At 46.6% G+C, this 27,394-nt stretch overlaps 1 protein-coding gene across 2 annotated transcripts in view; it reads right to left on the reverse strand.

The window, feature by feature from the left end:
• BCAR3 (BCAR3 adaptor protein, NSP family member) overlaps positions 1-27,394 on the reverse strand; it is a 197,540-nt gene that overhangs the window by 46,874 nt on the left and 123,272 nt on the right. For both annotated transcript variants that reach the window (XM_038745805.1, XM_038745806.1), the window contains one exon: positions 818-946. In XM_038745805.1, the coding sequence (XP_038601733.1) occupies positions 818-946 (129 nt within the window). The remainder of the gene's footprint in view (positions 1-817; positions 947-27,394) is intronic.

Consider the following 27,394-nt stretch of genomic DNA (forward strand, 5'->3'; position numbering starts at 1 on the left):
AAAACAAAACAAGTGGACAGGTGTCAAGACATCAGAACAAACAGGATTAAAGCTAAATCAATCAATCAATCGTATTTATTGAGCGCTCACTGTGTGCAGAGCACTGTACTAAGCGCTTGGGAAGTACAAGTCGGCAACACATAGAGACAGTCCCTACCCAACAGCGGGCTCACAGTCTAGAAGGGGGAGACAGAGAACAAAACCAAACATACTAACAAAATAAAATAAATAGAATAGATATGTACAAGATAAATAAATAAATAAATGCACATCATTAACAAAATAAATAGAATAATAAATATGTACAAGTAAAATGTACAGAGTAATAAATCTGTACAAACATATATACAGGTGTTGTGGGGAGGGGAAGGAGGTAGGGCGGGGGGGATGGGGAGGAAGAGAGGGAAAAGGGGGCTCATGTGGGACGGGGACCTGTGTCCAACCGGATGAGCTTGTTATCCACCCTAGCACTTAGTACAGTGCCCGGCACATAGTAAGCGCTTAACAAATACCACAATTATTGTTACTACATCAGCATTAGCCCAGCTGACTCAGCTCTTAACAAATACAACGGTTATTATTATTACATCATCATCATCATCAACCGTATTTATTGAGTGCTTACTATGTGCAGAGCACTGTACTAAGCGCTTGGGAAGTACAAATTGGCAACATATAGAGACAGTCCCTACCCAACAGTGGGCTCACAGTCTCCTTAGCCCACGTGGCTCAGTGAGGGGCGAAAACGCCACTCCTTGGCTTGGCTGAGATGAGATGGACGGACGGACAGAGAGACGGCCGACTAGGGCAGCGGTACCTGTCGGGGAATGCGGCCGTGATACCAGGCGTGGCTTCGCAACTGGTCCCCACTGAGCTGCAGCTCTTCCTCCAGCTCCTTCTTCAGTCTGTCCGGGGTCCTGTCCATGACGGGCCGCTCCCTGGAGAACTGCAATGGGACAAGAGAAAGCCCCCCATGGAGAGCGGGGGTGAGCGCCTCATCCTGCCGGCCTCCATCTCCAGAGCCAAAAGCCCGGAGTTCGGAGACGGAAGCCAACAGGGCAGGACCGGCTGGCCGGCCGGCCCTTTTGATGGCCGCGTTAATCATTCCCCGCAGCCGGGCCTTGGGGGAGCGGGGGAGCCTGGGGAGGGGACTCTAACCCCAGGATCAAGTTTTCGTTTTGGGACAGGGAATGTGTTCAACCTGATTATCTTATATCTACCCCAGTGCCTGGCACGTATCTTAAGAGATACCACAATTACTATTATAATCATTTTTATTATTACTCACTTTCCAGAGTGCGTTTATTGGAAACCTCTCTCTGGGAGCACCCTCTTTGAATATGAAGGACAGCTATGCCACTATAAGCCTGATAACCAAGGTGAGGGCAGGCAAGGTCAACTACAGCCAAACAGGGAAGCAGCGTGGCCCAGTGGAAAGAGCACGGGCTTGGGAATCAGAAGGACCTGGAGTCTAATCCTAACTCAAGCAGCGTGGCTCAGTGGAAAAAGCACGGGCTTCAGAGTCAGAGGTCATGGGTTCGAATCCCAGCTCTGCCACATGTCTGCTGTGTGACCTTGGGCAAGTCACTTAACTTCTCTGAGCCTCAGTTACCTCATATGTAAAATGGGGATTAAGACTGGGAGCCCCCCGTGGGACAATTTGATCACCTTGTATCCCTCCAGCGCTTAGAACAGTGCTTTGTACATAGTAAGTGCTTAACAAATGCCATTATTATTATTATTATTATTAGTTGTCTGCTGTGTGACCATGTGCAAATCAGTTAACTTCTCTGAGCCTCAATTTCCTCAATTGTAAAATGGGGATTAAGACTGTGAGCCTTGTGTGGGACAGGGACTGTACCCAACTCAATTATCTTGACTCTAATCTACTCCCAAGCCTAGTACAATGTCTGGCACATAGTAAGCACTGAACAAATACTACAGATATTATTATTATTATTATTAGTCAGTCAGGCAATCATATTTATTGAGCACTTACCATGAGCAGAGCACTGTACTAAGCGCTTGGGAGAGTGCAATTTTACAATAAACAGGCACGTTCCCTACCCACAATAAGGGCTTTGGATTCAGGGGCATAGGTGGCCCCTAAAGGAGGGCAAATGGGAGAAACGAGGAACTCTAGTCGGGCATTTGCACGCGGGTTACAAATTTCCGGCTCATCTAAAACTCTGTGGCCTCATGGAGCAGCTGTCTGGGCAGCTGTCAGAATAAAGCAAGGTAGAACCGTGGGCAAAGCATTCCTGAGCCGAAGCCGCGGAATGCCCTTCCTCCGGAGATCCGCCAAAGCCCTCACATGACCACCTGCAGGAACAGAGGGGACAGACCCACCCGACTCCTCTTTCATCTTTCTCTCATAATCACAACTTAAAAACTCAACGGGGGGCTCATGTCTTTTTGATGCCGAGGTACCAGGGAGAGCACAGGATTTCGGGGGTGAGGCTTTACACCACAGGCCTTGCTAATCCCTGATCTGCTGCTCTAATTTCCCCCAGGAACCTCCGGTCTCCCTGCCTCAGCAGACACTGGCTGGAAAATTTTATTGTTATTCTTACTATTATTACTATGTGCCAATCGCTGGGGCAAGATACAAGGATAATCGGTTTGGATGAAGTCCCTGGCCCAGATGGTGTAGCACGGAGAAGCAGCATGACTTAGTGGATTAAGCACGGGCCTAGAAGTCAGGTCATGGGTTCTAATTCTGACTCAGCCACTTGTGCGCTGTGTGACCTTGGGCAAGTCGCTTCACTTCTCTGTGCCTCAGTTACCTCATCAATCAATCAATCAATTGTATTTATTGAGCGCTTACTGTGTGCAGAGCACTGTACTAAGCTCTTGGGAAGTACAAGTTGGCAACATATAGAGACAGTCCCTACCCAACAGTGGGCTCACAGTCTAAAAGGGGGAGACAGAGAACAAAACCAAACATACTAACAAAATAAAATAAATAGAATAGATATGTACAAGTAAAATTAATAGAGTAATAAATATGCACAGACATATATACATATATACAGGTGCTGTGACGAAGGGAAAGAGGTAAGATGGGGGGGTGGAGAGGGGGACAAGGGGGAGAGGAAGGAAGGGGCTCAGTCTGGGAAGGCCTCCTGGAGGAGATGAGCTCTCAGTAGGGCCTTGAAGGGAGCGCTTAATAAATGCCATTATTATTATTATTATTATTATTATTATTATCTGTAAAATGGGGAATGAGACTATAAGCCCCATGTGGGATAGGGACTGTGTCCAACCCGATTTGCTTATATCCACCCCAGTGCTTAATACAGTGCCTGGCACTTCGTAAGCACTTAAATGCCATGATCATCACATGGGGCTCAGTCTAAGTAGAAGAGAGGACAGGTAGTGAATCCCCCTCTAGACGTTCATTGTGGGCGGGGAATGTATCTGTTTATTGTTATATCGTACTCTCCCAAGCGCTTAGTACAGTGCTCTGCACATGGTAAGCGCTCAATAAATATGACAATGAATGAACCCCCATTTTGCAGATGAAGAAACTGAGGCACAGAGAAGGGAAGTGACTTGCCCCAAATCACAGAGATGGCAAGCGGCAAAACCACGATTAGAACCCAGGCCCTCTGATTCCCAGGCCCCTGCTCTTTTCACAAGGCCACATTGTTTCTCCCAGCACAGAAAATGGTGCGGTCTCACGCCATTCCAGACTTTTGTGTGAGGCAGGGGGAAGGAGAGGCCAAAGACAGAAAGCAAGAAGGAGAGTGTCACCAAATTAGGCCAACGGTGCAGAGATTGGGATGCCCCTTTCAGGAAGCTAGAAAGTAAAATGAGCTTTTCGAGTGTCCTGTTCCTCAGGTCTTTGGTTTCCTGTCTGAAATCTACTTTATTCTTAAGCATCAGTCTATTTAAATGACAGGGAATTCTCTGTCCCTGTCCTGTGGCAGCAGGGAGAGGGAGGATGGGGAAGAGCATATCCAGCCAGAAATTCAGAGGAAAATGAGTGGAGTGAGGGGATTCCCAGGCCGGAAAGATCAAACAGGGTTCAGGGGACATGCTAACCCGAGGGAGAAAACAGAGAGAAGGAAAGGGTGCAGACAGTGGGGTGGAGAGGGCAGGAAGCAAAGTTCGTAAGTTTCCTTCAAGTTCTTCCCCCTGCCCTGAGAGGTCCCTTCCCACTGTCAGAATCCAGAGATTTTTACCCTCATGGCCTGAAGGAAGGCATACACGGTGGCCCTCAGTGGAAGATGCCCCGAGGATTTCTCGGGGTGGAGGAGGGGGTGGCAGGCTGGGAAACTGAGCTCCGTGTGGAGCCTGAATGACTGATGCCGGCAGCTTTCCATTAGGTCAAAAAAAAAAAAATCGAGTGGTGACACAATTGGGATGGTGTAAGTGGTGAGCGTACAATTTAAGATCCACTCTCTCTAATAAGCCTCCTAATGGCTACCCGTCGCCTTCCGCCTCAAGAGGAGCTTCCCAAGAAGTGCTTAGTACAGTGTTTTGCACAGAGTAAGCGCTCAACACATACGATCGAATGAATGAATTGGCTTCGGGGCGCTCCACTAAGTCATCCCTCCTGACCACTCGTCACTCTTGCTTCTATTTCCTCGCTCACGCTCTTCTTCCAGTTTAGAACTCCCTTCTCCATCTGATGTGACAGGACACCGCCATCCCCAGATTCACAGCCCTCTGGAAGTCCACTTCCTCCAACCCCCCGCCCCGATTCATTCCCAGCATCCCGTCAGCTCCCTCTGCCCCATCCATCCACACAGCAGCGTGGCTCGGTGGAAAGAGCCCGGGCTTTGGAGTCAGAGGTTTTGGGTTCAAATCCCAGCTCTGCCACTTGTCAGCTGGGTGATTTTGGGCAAGTCACTTAACTTCTCTGGGCCTCAGTTACCTCATCTGTAAAATGGGGATGAAGACTGTGAGCCCCCCGTGGGACAACCTGATCACCCTGTAACCTCCCCAGCGCTTAGAACAGTGCTTTACACACATAGTAAGTGATTAATAAATGCCATCATTATTACTATTAAAAATAGTTATAATAATAATGTGATTATTAATAATTATTATACTTATAATATAAATTAATTAATTAATATAATTAAATATATTAATAGTGTGATAATTATTAATTATTATAGTGATGTCATATATAACATCGCATATTACATAATTATTATAACGATTATAATTATTAATAATGTAGCAATGATATAATAATAATATTAATGATAATGTTAATATTGCCATTATTATTATTATCCATTTCAATTTATACTCATCCTCAGCACCTATGTGCCTACACAGTTATTCACTGGTACATTCGATTCTTTATTTTGATTGTTGTTGGTAAATACTACCAAGCCTGTTTCCCCCATTAGACAGGAAGCTCCTTGTGGGTAGGGAATCAATCAATCAGTGGTATTTATTGAGTGTTTACTATGCGCAGAGCACTGTACTAAGTGCTTGGGAGAATATTACTATTATGGCATTTAAGGGTTTACTATGTGCTAAGCACTTTTCTAAGTGCTGGGGGTAGATACAAAGTAATCAGGTTGTCCCACATGGGGCTCACAGTCTTAATCCCAATTTTCCAGGTGAGGTAACTGAGGCACAGAGAAGCTAAGTGGCTTGCCCAAGGTCACACAGCAGACGAGCGGCTGAGCTGGGATTAGAACCCACATCCTCCGATTCCCAAGCCCGGGCTCTTTTCACTATGCTGCTGCTCTACAATATAACAGAAGTGATAGTCACGTTCCCTAAGAGTGTGCTACTTGTTTGTTCTGCACTACCCAAATGCTTAGTACAGTGTACTGCACCCTGAAAGTGCTAAATAGAATACATTTTATTCTAATCCTCAGTACTTATCCACATAAATCTATTCTTTGTTCACTTCTATAGTCTATTATTCTATTATCCTCCCTCCTGCATCAACTAAGAACTTGGGTGTTTACCCAAGGATCACACTGACCAACTCTGTTGTACTGTGCTTTCTCAAGGACTTAGTGCAACCCCCAGCAACAGGAAGTACTCAGTAAATACCACTGATCGATCACTTCGCCTGCTTCCTCCCAATACATTTACACTACTTTCTGCCTCCTGCTCCCACAATTTGTAAATATTTTTTGTCCGCCTGCCCATCCCAGTAGATTGTCAGCTCTTGAGGCCCCGAATTCCACATTTTGCTTCGGCCGCTCTCACCCAAGTGTTTATTAGAATGCTTCCACTCGGTAAGCGTCCAATAAATGCTACTGATGACAATGTTACGGCCGCCCCGGTCCGCCAATTTAACCACCCAAGTTGCCACGCAGTAAGATGCCATGTAGTGGTGGTATTACATGCCTGCTGAACTAAGCAGCACCGGGTAAAGCTATCCGGGGGTGGGGGGGGATAATAAGGCACAGTAAAGTGCTTAGTACAGTGCTCTGCACACAGTAAGTGCTCAGTTAATGCCATCGATTGGTTGACAATCTAAGAATACAGTGGGAAGAGGGGACAGGAGATGGACATGTAAGCTCCTTGTGGAGAGGGAACATGCTGTACGGTACTCTCCCAAGTACTTAGAACGGTGCTCTGCAACACTGTAAGTGCTCAATAAATGCCATCGATTAATTGATAAGGAATGCTGAAACGATATAAAACAAAACAATATTGAAGATGGACATGAGGGAGTATGTATATGGCCTAGTGGATGGAGCACAGGCCTGAGAGTCAGAGGATTGCGGGTTCTAATCCCGGCTCTGCCATGTGTCTGCTGTGTGACCTTGAACAAGTCACTTCACTTCTCCGTGCCTCAGTTATCTCATCTGTAAAATAGGGATTGAGAAGGTGAGCCCAATGTGGGACAGGGACTGTGTCTAAACCCATTTGCTTGTATCCATCCCAGGGCTTAGTACACTGCCTGGCACACAGTAAGTGCTTAATAAATACCACAATTATTATTATTACTACATTCATTCATTCATTCAATCGTATTTATTGAGCGCTTACTGTGTGCAGAGCACTGTACTAAGAGCTTGGGAAGTACAAGTTGGCAACATATAAAGACGGTCCCTACCCAACAACGGGCTCACAGTCTAGAAGGGGGAGACAGACAACAAAACAAAACATGTAGACAGGTGTCAGGTCGTCAGAACAAATAGAATTAAATCTAAATGCACATCATTAACAAAATAAATAGAATAGTAAATATGTACAAGTAAAATAGAGTGATAAATCTGTACAAACATATGTACAGGTGCTGCAGGGAGGGGAAGGAGGTAGGGTGGGGTGGATGGGGAGGAGGAGAGGAAAAAGGGGGCTCAGTGTGGGAAGGCCTCCTGGAGGAGGTGAGCTCTCAATAGGGCTTTGAAGGGAGAAAGAGAGTTAGCTTGGTGGATGTGTGGAGGGAGGGCATTCCAGGCCAGGGGGAGGATGTGGGCTACTTGTCCCTGCCTCACCCTCTCTCTCCACCATAGCCACCTCTGCCCAAATGTTTGCCCCATCCTGCCTCCCCCCAGGAAGCAGCGTGGCTCAGTGGCAAGAGCACGGGCTTTGGAGCCAGAGGTCATAGTTTCGAATCCCAGCCCCGCCACATGTCTGCTGTGTGACCTTGGACAAGTCACTTAACTTCTCTGAGCCTCAGTTACCTCATCTGTATAATGGGGATTAAGACTGTGAGCCCCACGTGGGACAACTTGATCACCTTGTATCTCCCCCCAGCGCTTAGAACAATGCTCTGCACATAGTAAATGCTTAACAAATGCCATCATTATTATTATTATTATTATTATGTGCTAGGAGGGGGACTAGAAGAATGTGGAAGGAAAACATGACCCAAATCACTACGCAACAGTGTGGCCTGGTGGAAAGACCAACGGGCTTAGGAGTCAGAGGACCTGGGTCCGAATCCCGGCTCTGCCACACACCAGCTGCGTAACCTTGGGCGAGTCATCTCACTTCTCTGTGCCTCAGTCCTGTCATCTGCAAAATGGGGATTCAATATCTGTTCTCCCTCCTACTTAGATTGTGACCCCACGTGGGACCTGATTAGTTTGTATCTACCCCCAGCGCTTAATACAGAGTCTGGCACACACTAAGAGCTTAACAAATATTATTCTTATTACTGTTGTTAAGCGTTCACTTAGTTTGGTGTGTCACACAGGGCAGTTCCAGCCTTCCAGAGCCTGCGATCCAGGCCTGCTCCCTGCATTCCTAGAAAGGCTTCGTTTGTTGTTGAGACATTCCTGGCGTGTTTTTCCGCCGTCTCCCCACGCCGGGCCATCTCCCCAGAGTTCCCATGTGCTGAGCAGATGGCAAAGAGGAGCTGGGAAAGGAAGAAGGCAGCAGACAGGCAGTTTGGCTTTAGAATGGTTCCCAAGCCTTGCAGATTGCCACTAGGCACCCAAAAGCGAGACTGCACGCGTTGAAGCGGGGCCGGACCAAAGGGGAATCAATCAATCATCAATCGTATTTATTGAGTGTTTATTGTGTGCAGAGCACTGTACTAAGCGCTTGGGAAGTACAAGTTGGCAACATATAGAGACAGTCCCTACCCAACAGTGGGCTCACAGTCTAAAAGGTGGGCTCACAGTCTGGTGGGGTTCTGAATCGTCTCTTGGAAAGACTGTTACCATATTAGCACACTGGCAGCCCCCTGCCTCCCTGGAGGTTTGGACTCTCCCTCTTCCTACCCCTTGGCAATCCTCCTGCGATTCATAAAACTACTCTATTAACGACTATCTGTCCCACGGGGGTGTGGTGTGCTCTCGAAAGATGCTGAAAACGATTTTCTGTCTTAAATGCTCATCTCTTCGGCCCACGGTACTTGTGTAAGCACAGCCTGGGGGAGGCCGGGATGGCCCTCGTGGCCGCGATTATTAGAAAGCTCATCCGGGGTGGCACCAAGCCAGGAGAGGATGATGTGCCAAGATAACTGGATCGTGCTGGGAATGGGGATTAAATGCTGGAACCAAACTTTCAGCAGCTCTCCTTCTTCCTCAGCTGCAGAAAGCCTTGCCCACCCAGAAGTGACATCTAGATAAGTAAAGAGAACTAAAATATGTACACTCTAAGCCACTTTGTATAATAGGATATAAGTCCTACAGAAGCAGTGTGGCTCAGTGGAAAGAGCACAGGCTTTGGAGTCAGAGGTCATGGGTTCGAATTCCAGCTCCGCCACATGTCTGCTGTGTGACCTTGGGCAAGTCACTTAACTTCTCTGAGCCTCAGTTACTTCATCTGTTAAATGGGGATTACAACTGTGAGCCCCACGTGGGACAACCTGATCACCTTGTATCCCCCACAGCGCTTAGAACAGTGCTTTGCACATAGTAAGCGCTTAACAAATGCCATTATTATTATTATTATTAAGTCCCAGATTTTTGTTTTACAGATGAGTCACGGGACTACATTATCTGTGCACGAAGGGAATTTGAAGACTCCAGACACCATCACTATCCCAATGCAGGCTGGCAGCACATAATACTTTACAAAATAAGAGGCTATCTGCACAATTATTTGTATTTTTTTCATCTAATAATAACTATGGTATGTGAAGAGTGTATTGTGCTCCATGCACTAGGAAAGAGATGATTACAATCAAGACAGATTGAATCCCGGTTCCACACACAGCTCACAGTCTAGGGGGATTTCTTATCTCCAGGGCAAGAACTGTTCCCAAGCTCCCTCGAGTGGAAAATTCTGGAGAAACGGCCAAAAGATTAAAAAAAAAAAAGAAGAAGAAAAAAGTTCCTCTCCAGGTCCAGCTTCCACCCTAAGGTGGAAGGGAGGGAAACATGAGCCAGAGAAGATGTATGTTCATCACACCATAACAATAATAATGATACAAATAATAATAATGGTATTTGTTAAGCGCTTACTATGTGCCAAGCACTGTTCTAAGCAGTGATAGAGACAAGGTAATCAGGTTGTCCCACGTGAGGCTCACAGTCTTAATCCTAATCTCCTACTGAGAGCTCACCTCCTCCAGGAGGTCTTCCCAGACTGAGCTCCCTTTTTCCTCTCCTCCTCCCCATCCTCCTGCCCTACCTCCTTCCCCTCCCCACAGCACCCGTATATGTTTGTACAGATTTATTAGTCTATTTTACTTGTACATATTTACTATTCTATTTATTTTCTTAATGATGTGCATCTAGCTTTGTTTCTGTTGATTCTGATGACTTGACACCTGTCCACATGTTTTGTTTTGTTGTCTGTCTCCCCCTTCTAGACTGTGAGCCCATTGTTGGGTAGGGACCACTTCTCTATGTTTCCAACTTGTACTTCCCAAGTACTTAGTACAGTGCTCTGCACACAGTAAGCGCTCAATAAATACAATGAATGAATGAATGAATGAATGAATTGCTGGGTAGGGACTGTCTCTATATGTTGCCAACTTGTACTTCCCAAGCTCTGCACACAGTAAGCGCTCAATAAATACGATTGAATGAATGAATGAGTGAATCCCCACTTTACAGATGAAGTAAATGAGGCACAGAGAAGTTTAGTGGCTTGCCCGAAGTCGCACAGCTGATAAGTGGCAGAGCCAGGATTAGAACCCACGTCCTCTGATTCCCAAGTCTGTGCTGTTTCCATTAAGCCACACTGCTGCTCTATGCTATCAAACCTTTCAGCCTGGCAGACTTTCTTTTTTAATGGCATTTATTAGGGGCTACTATGTGTCCGGCACTCTACTAAGTGCTGGGGTAGATACAAGCTTATCAGGTTTCCTGTCCCACATGGGGTTCACAGTCTTAATCCCCATTTTACAGATGAGGAAACTGAGGCCCAGAGAAGTGGAAGTGACTTGCCCAAGGTCACACGGCAGGCAAGGGGCGGAGTACGGATTAGAACCCAGGTCTTTCTGACTTTCAGGCTCGTGCTCTATCCGCTAGGCCATGCCATTTCTGGGTGTCAAGAGCACGTGGGAAAAGAAGTGGTGAAAGTGCAAGGTGGTGTCTGCTCTGGAAAGGAACCAATCTCGCATCCCGGCACTTGCCGGAAAGTGGCCCTCGAAGAGCTAAGGAAAATGTAAAACTGTCCCTACTGAACAGCAGAGGATTCAAGACCAATCAATCAATAGAATTTGACTGCTCACTGTGGGCAGAGCACTGTACGCTTGGGAGAGTACAATATAAAAGAGCTGGTAGACACGTTCCCTGCCCTGCAATGAACTTACAGTCTAGACTTGGAGAATAATAATAATAATAAATAATAATAATAATAATGATGTTGGTATTTGTTAAGCGCTTACTATGTGCAAAGCACTGTTCTAAGCGCCGGGGGGAACACAAGGAGATGAGGTTGTCCCATGTTGGGCTCACAGTCTTAATTCCCATTTTACAGATGAGGGAACTGAGGCACAGAGAAGTGAAGTGACTTGCCCAAGGTCACACAGCAGACATGTGGGGGAGGCGGGATTCGAACCCATGACCTCTGACTCCCAAGCCCGCAGCGTGGCTCAGTGAAAAGAGCACAGGCTTTGGAGTCAGAGGTCATGGGTTCAAATCCCGGCTCCACTGTCAGCTCTGTGACTTTGGGCAAGCCACTTAACTTCTCTGGGCCTCCGTTACCTCATTTGTAAAACGGGGATTAAAACTGTGAGTCCCCCGTGGGACAAACTGATCACCTTGTAATAACAACAATAGTGATAGCATTTATTAAGCGCTTACTATGTGCAAAGCACTGTTCTAAGCACTGGGGAGGTTACAAGGTGATCAGGGTGTCCCCCAGGGGGCTCGCAGTCTTCATCCCCATTTTACAGATGAAGTAACTGAGGCACAGAGAAGTGAAGGGACTTGCCCAACCTTCCCAGGTGACTTGTAACCTCCCCAGCACTTAGAACAGTGCTTTGCACATAGTAAGCGCTTAACAATACCATTATTATTATTATTATTATTATTATTATTAGACCAGCAGTCTCCATGAGCCTGTGAGCTCTCAGTGACCCCACTCACTTCCCACCTCCCAGCACCTCTTTCCACTTGGTCCTTTCACCTTTCCCCATTCCCTCCTTATCTGAGGGGAACATCATGCAGGAGGAGGAAAACCCAGAGACAGATTCCACTGGTGAGGGAGGCTTCCATTCAGACCACGGCCACAGGTACGTGTCAGTGGATGATAATTTTTTTTAATAGTGTGTGTTAAGCACTTACTATGTGCCAGGCACTGAGTTAAGTGCTGGGGTAGATACAGGTTAATCAGGATGGACACAATCCCTGTCCCATTTAGGGTTCACAGTCTTAATCCCCATTTTACAGATGAGATAACAGGCCCAGAGAAGTGAAGTGACTTGCCCGAGGTCACACAGCAGACAAGTGGCGATGCCGGAATTAGAACTCAATCCTTCTGACTTTCAGGCCCGTGCTCAATCCACAAGGCAACACGGCTTCTCTAATGATGGCAACCGTTTGGTCCTGGTCCAAATGGTTAATGTGGAATTTTATTTTTTAACATACAAACTATCAGACCACTTTGAACTGAATGAACAGAAAAAATTTCCCACGTCGCAGAGCAGATGGCAGAACCACGGCTGTTCTCAAACTGCCAAACCAGGGAGGGGAGCCAAAAGGAAATCCATCAGGACCATCCTCAGGCACATGGTGGGGGCTGTCCAATCATGTCATGCATTCATTCATTCATTCAATCGTATTTATTGAGCGCTTACTGTGTACAGAGCACTGTACTAAGCGCTGGCACATGGCGGGGGCTGTCCAATCATGTCATGCAGCTGGGTGGGCTGCAGAACTGGCCACCCCAATAACCCCCTGGGGCAAATTATTGGCAAACACGGACACTTTGGGAAGGCTGTCTCTATTTATAGGACTGTCCTCACGGCTAGAGATGAAAATGTGATCTAGCGGAAAAAGCGTGGGGCTGGGAGTCGGCCACCAGCCTGCTAGGTGACCTTGGGTAGTCACATAATAGCAACAACAACAATCTTAATCCCCATTTCACAGATGAGGCACGGAGAAATTATGTGATTTGCCCAAAGTCTCATAGCAGATAAGTGGCGGAGCCAGGATTAGAACCCAGGTCCTTCTGACCCGTGCTCTATCCACAGGGCCATGCTGCTTCTCTGCTTAACCCCTCTGAGTTCCTTAATTTTTTTTAAAATGGTATTTGATAAGCACCTACTATGTTTCAAGCGCTATTCTTGGACACAGTTACTGGCCCATGTAGAGCTCACAGCCTAAGGCGGAGGAAGGAGGGTTTAATCCTCATTGAACAGATGAGGTAACTGAGGCACAGAGAGGTTAAGTGACTTGTCTACGGCCACACAAAGACAAGTGGGAGGGGCCAGGATTAGAACCCAGGTCTGTGGCCTTTCTTTACTTTGTAAGATGGGGAGTAAGATACCCACTCTCCTTACCTCTTAGAAGTATGACCCTTATGTGAGCTGGGGACTGTGTCTGCTCTGATTATTTATCAAGCAGTTGGCAAAGTGCTCGGCACAACTTTCATGCTTAATAAATACCCAGGCTTCCCAAGGAGGAATTTTACCACTTTGGGGTTTGACTGGGGACTGTTGGCAAAGAGCTTACCCTTCAACAGAGGGGACAAACAAGCAGGAGAGATCTGTGATTCTGGCTTAGCGTTCATAATTTTTAAACACCAGGATGACATATTTCTTCCCCCGACTTTCAGATTCCAGATACATTCTAATTTTCAGTAATGCCCTTACAAATGGATGCTAACATCATTTTAGAATTAGATCTGTGTCATTTATCACGTTTTGCAAGCTATCCCCACTCCAGTGTCATTAAGCACTGATTTGTAATTCAGTTAAATTAAGAAGCACTCTTTCCTACTGAATGTTATTTTCCATATCACAGGCAGTTGATGAGATAAGGACTGTGAGACTCAATAAAGATCTGAAACTGTTATTGGAGCCTCCAGAGACACACCAAACCCATTTCCTTTATTTTTTACCCTGATAACTTCACTTAGTCTGAGAATAGCATCCTTATCCAAGAGCGGTCATGGATAAGGATGAATAGGAAATTGGAAGAGGGTAAGGGTGGCACCCTTCTCTTCTTGAGTCCTGAAAAGCTTCCCCTAAAATTCGACTTTCCGAACCTTCGAATGAAAAGGACTAATTGCATTTCAATTGCTGTCAACTGGAGCCTCAGAGTGGAAGCCTTCTCTAATCAGAGGTGGAAATCGAATCCCACATGCCCAACTAATTACATTAGGATAATGCTGGTCTGTACCCGAGCCTCTAGAGCTATCGCCTTTGATGTGAAACTCGAGCAAGTCTTTTCTCCCCAATTATTCGGCAGGCTCCCGGGCTTTTCTGCAATCTCGGCCTTCTGGAATAGCAGCGCTCTTCTGTTTGAAGCTTAGCTCGGCTTGGCTGTTACACTGAAACACTGAAAATGCTTTCTCTCTGGAACTAAGCAAGCCCAGAACACTGAGCACCCTTAATTTCCACCTCCAGAGTCAGGTGTTCCAAACAAAGCCAGCTCAGATGAAGCACATCCACCCCGATAACAGGCTATCAATCAATCAATCACATTTATCGAGTGCTTATTATGTGCAGAGCGCCATACTAAGCACTTGGGGGAGTACAATACAACAGAATTAGCAGATAAGTTTCCTGTCAATCAATAAATCAATTGTATTTATTGAGTGCTTACTGTGTGCAGAGCACTGTACTAAGCGCTTGGGAAGTACAAGTTGGCAACATATAGAGACAGTCCCTACCCAACAGTGGGCTCAGGGTCTAGAAGGGGGAGACAGAGAACAAAACCAAACATACTAACAAAATAAATAGAATAGATATGTCCATAATGAGCATACAGTCTAGAGGGGGAGCGAGACATTCATTCATTCAATCATATTTATTGAGCATTTACTGAACACACAACAAGCTTACAGTCTAGATTGGGGGAGACAGACATCAATACAAATAAATAAAATTACAGTTATGTGCATAAGTGCTGTTGGGAGGGGATGGGGAAGAGCAAAGGGAGCAAGTCAGGGCGATGCAGAAGATGTGGGAGATGAGGAAAAGTGTGGCTTAGCCTGGGAAGGCCTCTTGGAGGAGACATTAATATGAATAAATACTTAATATAATTAATATTAATCATTGGTATAGTGATTGTTAATATTATTAATATTAATTTATTAATAATATATATTTTAATTGTATGTACATAAGTGCTGTGGGGTTGGGGGGAATATCAGATGACCATACATTCTGCCAGGACCCAGGGGGCTGTAGTCATATTGCAGCTTATCCCCCAGAAGGCGCTCAATAAATAAGATTGATTGAATGAATGAATATTAGTTCCCCAAAGTCACATCTGCACCCTAATACGAGTTCTGGCCCTAGTCTTCCCCTCCTTCCCAGTTAAGAGGTAAACTGAAACCCTGATGAGAGTTTCCATGGGCCATTTGTTAACATCTTGCCCTGCTGAAACTCCCGAGAGAGCCTTTCCTCTATATCCGATTTAGATGATTTCCTGGTGTGGCATGTACAGCCTAGAGGCATTTAAACCAGCCTGCCTCCTGGTCCCCATTGGGAATTTTAACTTCTGCCCACCTCCTGCCCCCCGTCCAGACAGTGGACTGGCCACAATCACTCTAAGGGTGAACTCGAGTTATTAATGGCACTGGGGGAATGAGAGTCTCCAACTGAAAAGCAGTCCCCAAAAATGACAGGCCACGAGACGCTTCTTCTTGGGGGGACGGGTGATGATGATGATGATGGTATCTGTGGATGGAGAATTTCCCAGAATGCCCTAAGGAGGGGCTCTCCTTCTGCAAACACTTCAAAAGTGGCTCCAGGAGCAGCCTCCACCCAGGAGTCCGAGTTGGCAAGAAGTCGGAACCGACCGGAGACTTTGTAAATCCCGTATCACTGCTACAGCACAGGATCGGCGCTATTACTACTATTAGTAGTAATAATCATAAAAATAATAATAATAACCACAATAATGATCACTGCTACTACTCTGTGTGCACGGCATTCTTGTGAGGCAAGTAGGAAAAGGATCATTCTCCCTATTACTGAAGTAGAAACTGAAGCCCAGACGATATATGGTGTGTAGACCCAAACTCGTGTGGGGATATCTGGACTCCAGGGTCCTTAGAGAAGCAGCGGGGCTCAGTGGAAAGAGCCCGGGCTTTGGAGTCTGAAGTTGTGGGTTCAAATCTCAGCTCAGCCACTTGTCAGTTGTGTGACTTCGGGCAAGTCACTTAACCTCTCTATGCCTCAGTTACCTCATCTGTAAAATGGGGATTAAGACTGTGAGCCCCACATGGGGCAACCTGATCATCATCATCATCAATCGTATTTATTGAGCACTTACTGTGTGCAAAGCACTGTACTAAGCGCTTGGGAAGTACAAGCTGGCAACATATAGAGACAGTCCCTACCCAACAGTGGGCTCACAGTCTAGAAGGGGGAGACAGAGAACAAAACCAAACATACTAACAAAATAAAATAAATAGAATAGATAAGGTACAAGTAAAATAAATAAATAAATAAATAAATTTACTTATAAATAAATAGACAATAGGGTAGACAGTAGGGTAGAGACAAGTCATTCGGGTCGGACATGGCCCCCCAGCCCCCATGGGGCTTGCGGTCGTCAGAGCCCAGGCTTTGGAGTCAGAGGTCATGGGATCACCGTGTAACTTCCCCAGTGCTTAGAACAGTGCTTTGCACATAATAAGCACTTAAAAAACGCCATTATTATTATTATTACTATTATTCTCTAAGACTGACCTGAGAAGGGAACACATACAAACAGCACTGTCTTTCCCCCACCCCCACCACAAGCCAGAAAAATGGCCAGGATCAATGAATGCTCAGGAAAGGGATTCTTTTTAGTAAAAAAAATGATGGAGCTATGTCACGAGAGAGATTCATGAGCAAAGGAGTGGAGGACAAAAGCAGGTTGGGAGGAAGTAGGATGGCTCTAGAACAGCTTCAACCTCGCGGTGAAATACCACCACCTTCTCAGGGTTGCACCTCGAGAGTTTACTCTACCAGTCTCGACTATGGGAGAGAGAGTCAAGTAGATGAATACCCATTCCACTCCTAGTTTGGTCAGTGGCTACCAAGTTGAAGGCAATCAGCTACAAGTCAAAGACTCCCCTGTGCTGGGCAGCAGTGGCATGGGAGAGAGCCGAGGGAGGAGACTCAAGTTCACTGTGCAGAAGGTGGTAATGGAAAACCACTTCAGGATTTTTACCAAGAAAACTCTATGGATACTCGACCAGAACGATTGCAGATGGAGGTGGGATGTTCTGGGAGAGATGTGTCCGCGATGTAGCTATGGGTCAGAGATGACTCGACAGCATAAGGCAAGAAACATCTATCTCTCCCCATTATGCTGGGAGTGAGCATCCAGGATGGGCCCGGGGGTCTGAGGAGTGGCAGTTCCCAGAGTACTCCATCTTGGCCAATAATAATAATAACTGTGGTATTTGTTAAGCACTCACTATGTGCCAAGCACTATACTAAGTGCTGGGGTGAGCCCACTGTTGGGTAGGGACCGTCTCTATATGCTGCCAACTTGTACTTCCCAAGCGCTTAGTACAGTGCTCTGCACACAGTAAGCGCTCAATAAATACGATTGATTGATTGACTGATTGGGGTGGGTAAAAGGAAATAGGGTTGGACACAGTCCCTTGTTCCCTGTGGGGCTCACAGTCTCAATCCCCATTTTCCAGATAAGGTAACTTAGGCTCAGAGAAGTGAAGTGACTTGCCCCAGGTCACGCAGCGGACATACGACGGAACCGGAATTAGAACCCAAGATCTTCCGACTCCCTAGCCCGTGCTCTATTCACTGGGCTATGCTGCTTTGCGCTGGCTGGGGGGACCTGTGTCCTGAGAGCCGGCTGTGAGAACATTCCCAGGATCCTGGCCGGGCCTGGGCTTCCTGGCCAGGCTTCTCCAACAAACACAAGGCCCATGCCAGGAAGCACGCTTCGGGGGCCCAGCTCGGGGTGCCAATGCCTGCTGCCCGTCAGGGTATCCTTCCTGTTGAGCCTGGCACTGGATACTCAGAGCTCCTAAGGGCAGAGGAAACAGTTTGAGGGAGAAGCTCGGTTACGGTGATCCTGTCTGAAGAGGGACTGCACTTGGCCCTTCTCATGCAGGAAGAAGCCATTGGCAGAGAGGCCTGCTGGAAAGAGCCAGCCTGGGAGTCAGAGGACCTTGGTTCTCCTCCTGGCTCTGCCAATTGCTTACTGTGACACCTTGGGCGAGTCACTTCACTTTTCTGTGCCTCAGTTACCTCCTCAGTAAAATGGGGATTCATTCATTCATCCATTCAATCGTATTTATTGAGCGCTTACTGTGTGCAGAGCACTGTACTAAGCGCTTGGGAAGTACAAGTTGGCAACATATAGAGACGGTCCCTACCCAACAGCGGGCTCACAGTCTAGAAGGGGGAGACAGACAACAAAACAAAACATTTTAACAAAATAAAACAGAATAAATATGTACAAGTAAAATAAATAGAGTAAACATATATACATATATACAGGTGCCGTGGGGAGGGGAAGGAGGTAGGGCGGGGGGGATGGGGAGGAGGCCTTCCCAGACTGACCCCCTTCCTTCCTCTCCCCCTCGTCCCCCTCTCCATCCCCCCCCATCTTACCTCCTTCCCTTCCCCACAGCACCTGTATATATGTATATATGTTTGTACATATTTATTACTCTATTTATTTATTTGTTTATTTATTTTACTTGTACATATCTATTCTATTTATTTTATTTTGTTAGTATGTTTGGTTTTGTTCTCTGTCTCCCCCTTTTAGACTGTGAGCCCAATGTTGGGTAGGGACTGTCTCTATATGTTGCCAATTTGTACTTCCCAAGTGCTTAGTACAGTGCTCTGCACATAGTAAGTGCTCAATAAATACGATTGATGATGAGGAGGAGGAGGAGGAGAAGAGGAGGGAGAGCTCTCAGTAGGGCTCTGAAGGGAGGAAGAGGGCTAGCTTGGCGGATGTGCAGAGGGAGGGCATTCCAGGCCGGGAGGAGGATGTGGTCCGGGGGTCGATGGCAGGATGGGCAAGAACGAGGCCCAGTAAGGAGGTGAGCGGCAGCAGAGGAGTGGAGGGTGCGGGCTGGGCTGTCATTTACCTGCTGTTTGGCCTTGGGCAGGTCACTTAAGTTCTCTGGGCTTCTGTTTCCTCATCGTATGCAGGACACTGTACTGAGCAGTTGGAAGAGTTGGGAAGCAGCATGGCTCAGTGGAAAGAGCCCGGACTTGGGAGTCAGAGGCCATGGGTTCGAATAATCCAAGCTCCGCCGCTTGTCAGCTGTGTGACTTTGGGCAAGTCACAACTTGTCTGGGCCTCAGTCACCTCATTAGAGAAGCAGCGTGGCTCAGTGGAAAGAGCCCGGGCTTGGGAGTCGGAGGTCGTGGGTTCAAATCCCGGCTCCGCCAACTGTCTGCTGGGTGACTTCGGGCAAGTCGATTAGAAGGAGTCACGATGGAGCAGAAGCCGATAACACGAGAGGGAGTCGGCACCTCCTGGATGACCAGGAGACCTGTTCTCCTTCCTACATTGGCTGAGCCCCATTTGGGACAGGGACTGTGTCTGACAATTTGACCTAGTGAACAGAGCACATGCCTGGGAGTCAGAAGGCCCTAGTACTAAATCCACTTTGCTGTGTGACCTTGGGCAAGTAATTTCACTTCTCTGGGCCTCAGTTACCTCATCTGGAAAATGGGGATTACGACTACGATCCCCTTGTGGGACAGGGACTGCATCCAACCCGATTTGCTTGTAATCCACTTCTGCGCTTACTGCAATGCCTGGCACATAGTAAGCGCTTAACAAATACCACAGTTATTACCGTGCTTAGAACAGTGTTTGACACACAGTATCATTATTTTTACCAAATGACGTCGAGTCGTTTCTGAGTCGTAGCGTCTCTATGGATATATTTTCTCCAGACGTCCCGTCCTCGCCATATTCTACAACCTTGGTAACGGTTCTTCTATCCATAACACAATAAGCGTTACCATGAAAAGAATTTTATAAATAAATAAATACAAATTGCCTCCAGGGCTGCCTGTGGTGGGCAGCCCAGCCCTGGACTAGGAGGATGGGCGGTGTGACCCCCGGGTATCCTCCCATCCCCACCCCCAGCTCTCGGGAACGACCCCCTCCCCTGGGGGCTGCGGTTCCCATGGGGTGGGCTTGGTGGGCAGCAAATAGGCTGAGGCAGGCCGGCCTTGACACCCGGGGAGCCTGTCACCCCCCTGGAGATCTAATACCATCAGCAGGCACAGACAGGGAAGCTGCCAGGAATCACTAGTGCCAGGGGATCTGGAATTCTGATCTGGAATTCTGCCCCTGGGAAAGACGGTGGGAGCCCTTCCCTGCTCAGTCTCCCGCCCCTAGAGTCTTTCAAAAGTAAAGCTTTCAAAAGTAAAATCTCCTATCACTTCAGGCGACTCTCAAATTACCTCAAACTTTAATGGGCTGGGCAAAGGTCCCTGAAACATAATAATAATAATGATGGTATTTGTTAAGTGCATACTATGTGCCAGGCACTGTACCAGCACTGGGGTTGATACAAGCAAATTGAGTTGGACATAGTCCCTATCCCATATGGGGCTCACAGTCTCAATCCCCATTTCATAGATGAGGGAACTGAGGCCCAGAGAAGTGAAGTCTGCCCGCCACCTAAAACTCAACATGTCCAAGACTGAACTCCTTGTCTTCCCTCCCAAACCCTGCCCTCTCCCTGACTTTCCCATCACTGTTGACAGCACTACCATCCTTCCCGTCTCACAAGCCCGCAACCTTGGTGTCATCCTCGACTCCGCTCTCTCATTCACCCCTCACATCCAAGCCGTCACCAAAACCTGCCGGTCTCAGCTCTGCAGCATTGCCAAGATCCGCCCTTTCCTCTCCATCCAAACTGCTACCCTGCTCGTTCAAGCTCTCATCCTATCCCATCTGGACTACTGCATCAGCCTTCTCTCTGATCTTCCATCCTCGTGTCTCTCCCCACTTCAATCCATACTTCATGCTGCTGCCCGGATTGTCTTTGTCCAGAAACGCTCTGGGCATGTTACTCCCCTCCTCAAAAATCTCCAGTGGCTACCAATCAATCTGCGCATCAGGCTGAAACTCCTCACCCTGGGCTTCAAGGCTGTCCATCACCTCGCCCCTTCCTACCTCACCTCCCTTCTCTCCTTCTACTGCCCAGCCCGCAACCTCCGCTCCTCCACCACTAATCTCCTCACTGTACCTCGTTCTCGCCTGTCCCGCCGTCGACCCCCGGCCCACATCATCCCCCGGGCCTGGAATGCCCTCCCTCTGCCCATCCGCCAAGCTAGCTCTCTTCCTCCCTTCAAGGCCCTACTGAGAGTTCACCTCCTCCAGGAGGCCTTCCCATACTGAGCCCCTTCCTTCCTCTCCCCCTCGTCCCCCTCTCCATCCCCACCCCCGTCTTACCTCCTTCCCTTCCCCACAGCACCTGTATATATGTATATATGTTTGTACATATTTATTACTCTATTTATTTTACTTGTACATATCTATTATATTTATTTTATTTTGTTAATATGTTTGGTTTTGTTCTCTGTCTCCCCCTTCTAGACTGTGAGCCCACTGTTGGGTAGGGACTGTCTCTATATGTTGCCAACTTGTACTTCCCAAGCGCTTCATACAGTGCTCTGCACACAGTAAGCGCTCAATAAATACGATTGATTGATTGATTGAAGTGACTTGTCAAAGGTCACCCAGCAGACAAGCGGCAGAGCTGGGATCAGAACCCATAACCTCTGACACCCAAGCCCAGGCTCTTTCCATTAAGCCATGCTATGTCCCTAAACTCTTTATATGCAGGGATCGTGTCCTGTGTTTCTGTCATATTTAGTGCAGTGCTCTGTACTAAACTGGGTCCTCTAGACTGTAACGTCACTGTGGGCAGGATATGCATCTGTTATATTTTTGCACTGTACTTTCCCAGGCTCTCAGTACGGTGTTCAGCACATAGTAAGCACTCAAATGACTGACCGACTGCTCAAAATTCAGAATTACTACTAATACAGTTTTAAAGTGTCCTTACGGCATGAATCCTCACCTCTAATAGTGTTTAATCTCAACTAATCAATCAACAATACTCACTGAGTGTTTACTCTGTGCACGGCACTGTACTAAGCTCTCAACTTGGAAAGTACAATAGAGTTAATAGAGGCAGGGTTGCTTAGTGGAAAGAGCACAGGCCTGAGAAAAGACCTGGGTTCCACCTCCGGCTCTGCCATTTGCATGCTGCGTGACCTTGGGCTAATCACCTAACTTTTCTGGGTCTCCACTTCCTCACCAGTAAAATAGGGATTGAATACATGTTTTCCCTCCTGCTCAGGTTGTGAGCTCCTTATAGGCAGGCGCTGTGTTCAATCTGATTGTCATGTATCCTCCCCAGTGCTCGGCACACAGTAAGTGCTTAAGAAATGTCTACAGTTATTTTTATAGTATTCATTCATTCAATCGTATTTATTGAGCGCTTACTGTGTGCAGAGCACTGTACTAAGCGCTTGGAAAGTACAATTTGGCAACAGATAGACAATCCCTACCCAACAACAGGCTCACAGTCTAGAAGTGGGGAGACAGACAATGAAACAAGTTCCTCCCTTTGTCTACTGGGTGACCTTGGGCAAGTCCGTTTCTGTATGCCAATAGCCTCATCTATAAAATGGAGATTCCTGCGCAACCCCTGGGGGCCTATGTCATTTGAATGTTTCCCTGGCACCAGTGCCAGGCACCCAGCGAGTGCTTTAACAAAGGCCCTTGAAAAGATCCTAAGAGCCCAGCATTCCCCCTCGGCCAACCTTCTCACTGCGCGACTCTCCCCCCACTCCTGTCCCCCAGCCACGATGCGCGTTAAAGACACGAAGTGAAGATGAACCACACGAAAATGGACACATGCACGTGAAGAATGCGGGAAAAAAAAAAGGAGTCGAGAAAACAGCTTACCCCACCCACACTCACCAAATTCCCAGTGATGAAAAACCAACTGAACACAGTCCCTGCACTCTAGGAGTTTACAATCTAGTGGAGGAGACAGGCACTAAGATTCATTACAGCTAGGTCTAACTGAAAATTCAATAATTTTACAAACACTAGAAATACCTTTTCTTTTACCTCTCCCGTGGGACAGAAGATGTGTTATTTATTCTGTATTTCTCAAGCATCTAGAACAGTGCCACTCACCAGGTGAGCACTCAACAAAATTACAAGGATGTCCTTCCGACACCTCAAGATCACCATGTCTAAAACTGAACTCCTCATCTTCCCTCCCAAATCCTCTACTCCCTCTAACTTTGCCTCCACTGTCTGCCATCAATGCTCCCCCACTTGTCTGCTGTGTGACCTATGGTAAGTCCCTTAACTTCTTTGTGCCTCAGTTACCTCATCTGTAAAATGGGGATTAAGATTGTGAGTCCCATATGGGACATGGACCGTGTCTAACCTGATTATCTTGCATCTAACCCAGCGCTTAGTAAAGTGTCTGGCACATAATAAGTGCTTAATAAATACAATAAAAAAAAATCACTGCTGAAAACACCACCATCCTCCCAGTCTCTGAAGCTCACAGCCATGGCATCATCCTCAAGTTCTCTCTTTATTTCAAACCCCATGTTCAGTCACCAAATCTGGTTATTTCTTCATAACATCCATCCCTTCCTCCCCATCCAAAATGACTTTACTGCATCAGCCTCCTCACTGACCTCCCTGTCTCCAGCCTTTTCCCGTCCCTAGCCCATATTTCACTTTGCGGTGCAGATCATTTTCCTAAAACATCTTTTTTTCCACTCATCTCTTCACTCCTCAAAAACCTCCAACGGAAAATGAAAAATCCCCAGCCATCAGCTTTATGGTACTCAGTCATTGATCCTCTCCCACTACACCCACGCTTTGCTCCTCGTAAGCCAACCTACTCACTGTTCATCCTTTTCTTTTCTCTCACTGCTGACCTCTGATTCACACCCTCCCTTCTACCTGAATACCTCTAACAGCAGTGGTATTTATTGAGCACTTACTGCACACTGAGCACCATAATAACACCAGAGTTAATTTATATGGCACCAGCTGCTGGGAGATTATTTGGGGAGCTTTGCTGGAGACTTGCCTGTTGGTTTTTTTAAGCGCTTACTATGTGCTAGGCACTGTACTAAGCGCTGGGGTAGATCCAAGATAATCAGGTTGGATACAGACCATGCCCCATAGTCTTAATCCCCATTTTACAATTGAGGTTACTGAGGCACAGAGAAGTAGAGCCTTGCTTCTCTGGCCTTGCTGCCGTGCTGCTTCTCTGTTATCGTGGAAATCCCAAGGGGACAGGACCAGTGGGTGATCTGAGTGAGTATGTCCACGGGGAGGTGAGTCAGGGGATGAAGAAGCAAGCAGCCAGAACTTGGCCCATGTAAGGAGCTGACTGGAGCTAGTTGGGAGATCAATCAATCAATCGTATTTATTGAGCGCTTACTGTGTGCAGACGTGTGGGCATCAATCAGAAGTAGAGACAATTTCGCTCCTTATTCTGTCCACCTTCACCCATCACTCACTAGGGAAGCAGTGTGGCTTAGTGGGTACAGCAAGGGCCTGGGACTCAAAAGGATCTGGGTTCTAATTCCGGCTCAACCACTTGTCTGCTCTGTGACATTGGGCAAGTCACTTAACTTCTCTTTGTCTCAATTGCCTCATCTGGAAAATGGGGACTGAAGACTGTGCGCCCCACGTGGGACAGGGACTGTGTCCAACCCAGTTTGCTTGTATTCACCCCAACGTTTAGTACGGTGCCTGGCACATAGTAAGCACTTAACAAATACCACAATAATAATAACAACAATAATTATTATTATGCATTTTACTATTACTTATTCTTATTTGATTATTATTTCTTATTGTTTATTATTATTATGTATTCAGCTGGGATTGGCTGACTGTTTCCTGATCATATTGCCCTAGCATGCAGGTTTTTCTCGTGACTCTGCTTTACTATTACCATTTTTAAGAAGGGCAGACTGAATGGGGAACAGGTAGATACAGCGATTCTCATTGGAGGGTCACACTTTAACAGTGCAGTTGGAATAAAAGCTCGACTCTCCGGAACTACCATACTAAGAAAAATCACTGTGGTGTTTGTTGAGTGCTTAATTACTATGTGCAAGCACTGTTCTAAGCACTGGGGTAGATGAGCCACTGTCCCTACCCACCATCCATTGTCAGTGAAAAGCTATCCTCATCCATGTCCACTGTCACCCTCTTTTTTGCCGTTCATCTGGAAATGAATGCTCCAATAAACTGGCATTCCTGAGGCAGTAAGAATGCATCAAAATATGGTGGTGTACTCAAGAATCACGGACTCCCTTTGGCGGATCTCTCCCGTTTCCCCCGTGGCCTGCATTGGACTGGGGCAGAGCAGCTGAAAGCTGGATGGTCACCCTACGTGTACCAGATGCTCACTTTACACCTGCCTAAATCTTTTCTTCCCATTCCCAACATCCCACTCAATCAATCCCCAGTTGGGGTTAATCTGGCCTTTGGCAGGAAACCCTGTTCACTGCATATGACCCCCCGCTTTCTGGCCCAGCCAGTTTATTCCAAGATAAATCAAACCTATTTTAGTCCACCAAACAGACCTTAAATACTGAAACATCCCCCTACAAATCATCTTTTTTATTTTTTTTTTAAAACCAGCCACCTGGGATAGGATTCTGTGTAAACGGCTGTGGTATTTTTAGTTCTTTTCCCATAAAACAAACACTATTAATACTGTTCCACTTTCTCCAGAGACAATATGGATTAGATCAACTGGAAAGTTACCATGACAACCTCGGTGTTATTTTTGGTATGAGAAATTCCTGCCAAGTAAAGCAATGTCAATGGTCAAGAACTGAAGCTTTATTTCTGTTCTATTATCAGGCAACCAATCCCAACTTAATTTTGAATCTCTTATAGTAATGGAAACCAATCAGAACAAGCAAAACTCTGAAGTAGAAGTCAACAGAACTAGAGCATGGCTTGTGGACAACTACTAACATAATAAAACATTGCAGTGAGGGAGGCATTTCTTCCTAGAGAAGCTTAGGAAAGGTTGAGAGGAGATGAGAGACTATGGGTCAGATTTGGAAAACAAAGAGTTTGAGGAGCAGGGCTTTGCCTTCTTGCAAGCCATTCATCATCTTTCTTTCTTTATGGTATTTGTTCCTATGTGTCAAGCATTGTTCTAAGCACTGGGGTAGATACAAGTTCATCGGGGTGGACGTAGTTCATGTACCGCATGGGGTTCACGGTCTAAGTCGAAAGGAGGAGGATTTAACCCCCATTTTATAGATGAGGGAACTGAGGCACAAGAGAAATTAAGTGACTTGCACAAGGTCACACAACAAGCACGTGGCAGAGCTAGTATCAAAACCCAGGTCCTCTGATACCCAGGCCTGTCTGAGAACCCTTTTTCCTCTCCTCCTCCCCATCCCCCCAGCCTTACCTCCTTCCCCTTCCCACAGCATCTTTATATATGTTTGTACAAATTTAGTACTCTATTTTACTTGTACATATTTACTATTCTATTTATTTTGTAAATGATGCACATCTAGCTTTATTTCTATTTATTCTGATGACTTGACACCTGTCCATATGTTTTGTTTTGTTGTCTGTCTCCCCCTTCTAGACTGTGAGCCCATTGTTGGGTAGGGACCTTCTCTATATGTTGCCAACTTGTACTTCCCAAACGCTTAGTACAGTGCTGTGCACACAATAAGTGCACAATAAATACGACTGAATGAATGAATTCCACTAGGCAACACTGCTTCTCCAGTGTCAGCGAGAAGATCCATTCCTGTGCCTAGTCATTCATTCAATCATATTTATTGTGTGCTTACTGTGTGCAGAGCACTGTACTAAGCGTTTGGGAAGTACAAGTTGGCAACAGAGGCAGTCCCCACCCAACAATGGGCTCACAGTCTATGAGGCCCCAAGTGACAGGAGCATTGATTCTCAATCAGAAGAAGCACTCTGAGTGCAATGGAGGATATCATCCTCTTCTTGGACACGAAAATCAAGGGCGGTAGCTTGGTTGGGAGTGGAGGTTTTTGGGTGGGAAGTTAGGGAGGGTGAGGCAGGGTCTCGTTTGCTCTGGATTAAGTCTCCAGGAAGTCTTGGAAAGTCTCTTTTCAACTTGCACATGAATGATATTCATGGGTTGTGGTAGAATCTGCTTTGAGGTCATTAATAATAGTAATAATAATGATGATAATAATAATAGTATTTGTAGGCACTTACTGTGTGTCAAGCACCGTACTAAGCACTGGGATAAATAGAAGATAATCAGGTCCCACAAAGGGCTCAAAGTCTAAGTAGGAGGGAGAACGGCCATTAAATCCCCATTTTGCAGATGAGATAACTGAGGCACAGAAAAGTGAAGTCACTTGCCC

Source organism: Tachyglossus aculeatus, chromosome 4, assembly GCF_015852505.1.
Source record: "Tachyglossus aculeatus isolate mTacAcu1 chromosome 4, mTacAcu1.pri, whole genome shotgun sequence".
Lineage (NCBI taxonomy): Eukaryota > Metazoa > Chordata > Mammalia > Monotremata > Tachyglossidae > Tachyglossus > Tachyglossus aculeatus.